Genomic DNA, 6,000 nt, shown 5'->3' on the forward strand with positions numbered 1-6,000 from the left:
ACATTGAAAAAAGGTCGTGTTTGTGATAAATGAACTTCACATTAGTTCATAAATGTATACTGAAGAACCTGGCCAAATAATTACACCAAATTAAAGTTCATTACTTTGAAAATGTTTATGAATTTGATATGACACTGTGCGTATTGCGTAATATGGTTCAAAATTTTTGCATACGTAACAAAGCTATACGTAACATAATACCTCGAACAGAAAAGGGTCTGGTATGAACCTTCATGCTATTTTCGAGTAAAGTGCCAACGGGTTTTCATTTACAAGGTTTCTTTGGTATATTTCATTGTGTCAGTAACCAAAACACTTTCCGCAAACTGCATATTTCTCTTACGTAACATCCATACTTCGCAAAAGTCCACTTATTCAATTAACATGCTGTCTGAAACGTTTTAGATGATGCCTTCCGAACAATGAACTTTTATTTCTTAATTAACCATCATTAATATATAATTACCTGTTGACTATTTTTCAAGGCTGCCCTGCTTAATAAAATGTACGTAGTGTGCTATACTCAATTATAACGGATCCAATAGACATACATAGGCAGATTTTGAATTATAATACAGGTCATGCAAACATGGATGTAGCCACGATGGGTTTCAAGGGCTACGTTTGAGAGGTCCATGTACTAAGGTGATACGAAGGTGATCCAGGGGGAGGGGGGGGGCATTTCCGCCCCCCTTGAAATTCATAGTCTTTATTCTTAATGGGAATAATGTCGTTCATACACGAGTGGGGACAATTTTTTGCTTGTCAAATTGTATGTGGGACAAAATATCATTCATTTTTAGTGACAACCTTAACAAATTCTCATTGGGAAAATCATGGATCCGCCCCCGGTGATATTTTGTATTTGGGAGATATGTAGCACTGTAAAATAAAGTTTGACTCTTGCCCAGTTTCAGTTATTAGCCCGCATGTATTAGGCATCCATAATTTAACATCGGATAAAAAAATTTTTGCATAATATTCAGTTTCAGTAATTCGCCCCCCCCCCAAAAAAAAAAAGAGGCTGATAATCTTAGCAAAATGAGGAAGTAGTCATTTTGTATACTGTTTTTCAGTGTGTTCTGTTTCGGCACGCTTGTGTCTTGGGTGAGAAAGATGGATAGGTGCTTGCCAAGATACATGTTGTCACCTTTTCACATTTTGTAATAGCGATGGATGAAAATTGAAAACGGAACCACGTCCAAAACAACGACAAGACGACTTTCAAAATCTTATTTCTAACATTAATTAAACACGCTGTTATTTAGGACCTCGTCGTCTTTGTTTCTCTCAATTTAGTAAATATTGAATATTGACGTCCAATGCAAATATCGATTATATTCACGTATTTCCGCCATTGTACTAGTCTGAGCGTTTATGTTTTTATTACTAGAAATAAGATATCGAGTGCCTTTGAGTTATAATGGCTCCACTTTTCCAGGCCCGCTTCTACACTAAACATTTCGAGGGGGTTCTTGGGGCTTGAAAATTTTCTGACGTCGGTTTATTTACTACAATGGAAAGGGCTTATCGGTGGCAGCATACGTGGGAGACTCTACTGGTCTGACCAAGAAACTAGTCCCCAGATCACTGGTCCCCAAAATATTTTTAAGAACAAAACCCAGAGAACACTGCCCTGTATAATCTTCGGGAAAGAAGGGTGAAATGGCTCTGGGAAGCGGGGGTGCTGGCAGGGGCGTCGATCCATTTTTCAGATTGGGGGGGCAAAATCATTAACGTTCCAAAAGCGCTGGATCGTACAAAACACCCACATATACACACACACACCCTTATATATATATATATATATATATATATATATATATATATATATATATATATATATATATATATATAAATATATGACTCATGAGACACAGACACGTATCTCACCAACAAATTAATGCGAGCGCAAAGCGCGAGCTGATTTTTTGTTTTTAGTATACTGACAGGAAAAGCGTGCCTGTTTAGAACTGTTTGTAGTAACTCATGAGGAGGATACATATCTCACGACACAGATAGTACGAGTGCCGAGAGTGCGCTAAAATTTCTTTATATTCTGACCTGAAAGCTTGATATTCTAAGCATTTTTGGTACCAATGATTAAGATTGGTATCTAAAAAAAACAATAGATGCGAGCGCGAAGCGCGAGCTGAAAATTTTGATTTTTCGATCTGAAAAAATGACAGTTTAATGGACGTTTTTGATAAAGAACAAGATACATATCCAAGAAAAGATGATTGCAAATCGAAGCAGGAGTTCTTTTGAGGCTTTAAAGTGAAAAGGGGACATTTGCATTTACCTATTTAATCATGAAAAGTATGGGTTTTTGCTACAGAAATGATGCGAGCGCGAAGCGCGAGCTGGAAATTTTTATAATCCAATCAGAAAAGCGGGCATTTTGAGCACGATTTTAAATAAAGAACGAGTTGTGTATCTCATTCTCGCTTGTTGAACATTACAATCTTGTTTTTTTTTTGCCATATCCGGAATTATTGGGGGGGCAAAATGATATGTTTGCCCCCCCAATATTTTCATTGGTGGGGCGATCGCCCCCCTGCCCCCCCCCCCCAGGATCGACGCCTCTGGGTGCTGGGGGTTGTAGCACCCTCAAACTTTACCGGGGGATGTAGGTTTTTTCCCCATAGGCAACTTTGCCATGAAATTTGATTAATATGCTAAATAGGAGATCACCTTCCTTTCGTGGTGATTTTTTTTTGCTTGTCAGATTTCTCGCTATCAAAATTTTGTGAAAAAGCATTTCCTCTATTTTTTGCTCGTCGAATTTACACTAGCACCCCTGTTAAAAAATCGTTTCCAGTGTCATTATACTTGAAATTGAAATATTATTAAACATACAAGAAAAATCAATTTTGGACGCGCTTCATGTGCAAAAAATCTTGTACTATTAGCCACCCAAAATGGATATTCTTTATACTCCCTCGCCCCCAATCCAATACATGGATCGACGTCCATGATTCTACACATTTTTCATAACCTTAGCCTCGGTCAGGGAGAATATAGCGACCCAACTGTTTTCGTTAAAAAAAGAACGAAAAATCAGAGCACTTTTGACCAAAATAGACAAATCTAGGGTTAGACTTGATTTTTATTGCATTAGTATTCATGTTGGATGAAGTTGGGAGGTAAACTTGAAACGAAAAATACTAGGCATTGGATTGCAGGGATCATTTACTGCTATACTAGACTCCAATAGAGCATTAATTTATTCTGCATTCACATGTTATTTTGAGAGGGAGCATGTAGCGACCGAGAGAGAAAATGCTCGGATTTGAACAGTAAACAGCTTTAATTTTAGCCTAGTACTCGACTACATGCAATATATACGCCTATAGGGCCTATACAGAATATTCATATATCCATTTTTTGTGTTTGATTTTTTTAGGGAATAAGTCTCAAAGCCCCCCCCCCTCCCCCCCCCGCCCCATGGAAGAATAATAGATACATATATGAAACCATTCTTTTACGTAATGCAAACTGCCGGGTACATACGCACTGTTAAAACTGTCAATTTCCAGAATCGTAACCAAGCGGTGCTGCTTAACGGATGTCACATCATGACTGAGGAATCCCGATTATTCTAAAATATACTGGAACGTGATCATTACTTAAATTCTACTGCATAATTATCAAAGTTTCCCCTATTCTATTTCATTTTCCCTATTCTTTTTTCTCATTCATCTTATTTCTTTAATCATGGCATGAGTATGGGTATTCGAGGGAGAGCACGGCGTTATGATTGTGTCTTTAGCGTTTAGAAGATTCACTAATTATACTTTTGTACTTTTGTTATACTTGGCTAATCATTTGCTGTCTTGTATATTTTCATTATTTTGATGGTTGAAAGAAATTTGAATTCATAATACTGCATTACTTTCCTAATCGGTACCATCTTACATTGTATAAGTATTGGAGAAATATTCCAAGCAGGCAATAATTGATGTAAAAGTTATGCGACGAAAATCATTACCAGACTAATTAAATTCAGATAAATAAATCTTTTCCGTATTTTCTCCAATTTTCTCTTTATTGCATCTTAGTCTGATCTAATTTATCAGATCTTTTCAGTTGAAACGTGAATTCGTTGTATTTGTCGCTTTCTAAATCTATTAAATCAATTAATTAAATCTGAATCAATTAACAATGTGCTTAAATCTGATTTGTTCTCTTTCCAAAACGGAAGTGAAATTAACCAAAACAATTTGAAGTGCGAATTCACAGCCTCAAATGCCATTTTGCCATGAAGGTATAAATTAACAATAAACCACGGCTTACCTGGGGGAAATGTCCCCGTCATTCCTTGGTGATACGCGTGACATGGTGTGTCACTGCAGGTCACCCTACAATACAAATCCAATTAGCGAGTTGAACCATCAGCAAAATTATTATTCCTTTGATTCCTCACATGGACGTATTGTATCAACCATGGGTATGGTATCAACTCGAGCTCAATTGACATTACCCCCCTCCTTTAAGATTCTGTTTGAAGACCAGTGTGCACTCATCCCGAACCAGATCTGCCTGGCGGACCAAGTGCTGGCTAGGCCCCTTGTCATTTGTTTTCCACTATGTCAGGCGTGTTAACATATAACGGTATGAACCCTGGGAGCTCGGCCCCCTATGAAGCTTTAGGTTATATACTCTATTCATGGTTTGGTTGCAGTTATGCAAATAAGAGGTAGGTAAACAGAGGAGGGGTGAGAGGGGTTGTTATTACAAAAGAATAAAAGTGAGGATGCGAAACGTAGGTGTCAATAAATCTGGGGAGAGTGACAGTGATTTTTTTATTACCTGGAGCAAGTTACATGACCTCTCAAAATTTTAACTGTTTTTGTTCATTTTACAGTAGGATTCAGAAAAAGAATATGTACCTTATGACTAACATAGCAAAATATGAAGGAGGCATATATATATATATGTATAAATATATATATATGTTTATTTATATCATATATATATATGTATAATGAGAGGGGCGTGGATATATGTACCAATCGCTTTGATCATTGTTTATAATATATGTGTGAAGAGTAGAGCAGAATCAAGGATGAAGCAAAGTATACACTATGTTTTAAAACATAGTGCAGAATCAAGGATGAAGCAAAGTATACACTATGTTTTAAAACATAGTGTATACTTTGCTTCATCCTTGATTCTGCTCTACTCTTCACACACACACACACCCACCCTCACACACACACACACACACACACACACACACCCACACACACACATACACACACACACACACATATATATATATATATATATATATGTATATAGGTAGGTAGGCCCCTACCTAAACTAAATGACATATGTTTCTATAAACAGCGTAAGATATTGTCAAAATACAACCAGCGCATATCTTCCGGATTCTTTCTCCTCCCCCTCTTCGTCATGTATATAAATTATCATAACCATCATCATTACCATTGTCATCCCCATCTCAACCATCATCATGGTCAGCATCATCTTCATCCTCATCAAAACCTTCTGGTCTGATCTTTGGTAGATAGGAAATCATTTCAGTGCCATATCTTGGAAGTTAACGAATGTATATCAACTTCAAATCAGATAGTAATTCAGCATTGCTATACATGCGTCTATGAAGCGTCTATGAAAGTCTCGTAATACAGAAAACGGAAATAAAAATGAGCACCACGATCTCACTCTTTCGCTTTTAGCCTTAAAGGTCAAGTCCACCTCAGAAAAATGTTGATTTGAATCAATAGAGAAAAATCAGACAAGCACAATGCTGAAGATTTCATCAAAATCAGATGTAAAATAAGAAAGTTATGACATTTCAAAATTTCGCTTATTTTTAACAAAATAGTTATATGAACGAGCCAGTTACATCCAAATGAAAGAGTCGATGATGTCACTCTCTATTTCTTTTGTTTTTTATTGTTCGAATTATACAATATTTCAATTTTTACGAATTTGATGATTAGGACCTCCTTGCCTGAAGCACAAAGTGTT

The 6,000-nt window shown here is 36.7% G+C and overlaps 1 protein-coding gene across 1 annotated transcript in view; it reads right to left on the reverse strand.

Annotated features, from left to right (window-relative positions):
• The window catches only part of LOC121423493, a 161,372-nt gene extending 156,838 nt beyond the window's left edge, over positions 1-4,534 (reverse strand). Inside the window, 1 exon segment of the mRNA XM_041618845.1 lies at positions 4,297-4,534. Within this exon segment, the coding sequence (XP_041474779.1) occupies positions 4,297-4,340 (44 nt within the window). The 5' untranslated portion in view covers positions 4,341-4,534.
• Positions 4,535-6,000: the final 1,466 nt, after the last annotated feature.

This window comes from Lytechinus variegatus, chromosome 1 (assembly GCF_018143015.1).
Source record: "Lytechinus variegatus isolate NC3 chromosome 1, Lvar_3.0, whole genome shotgun sequence".
In the NCBI taxonomy this organism is placed as follows: Eukaryota; Metazoa; Echinodermata; class Echinoidea; order Temnopleuroida; family Toxopneustidae; genus Lytechinus; species Lytechinus variegatus.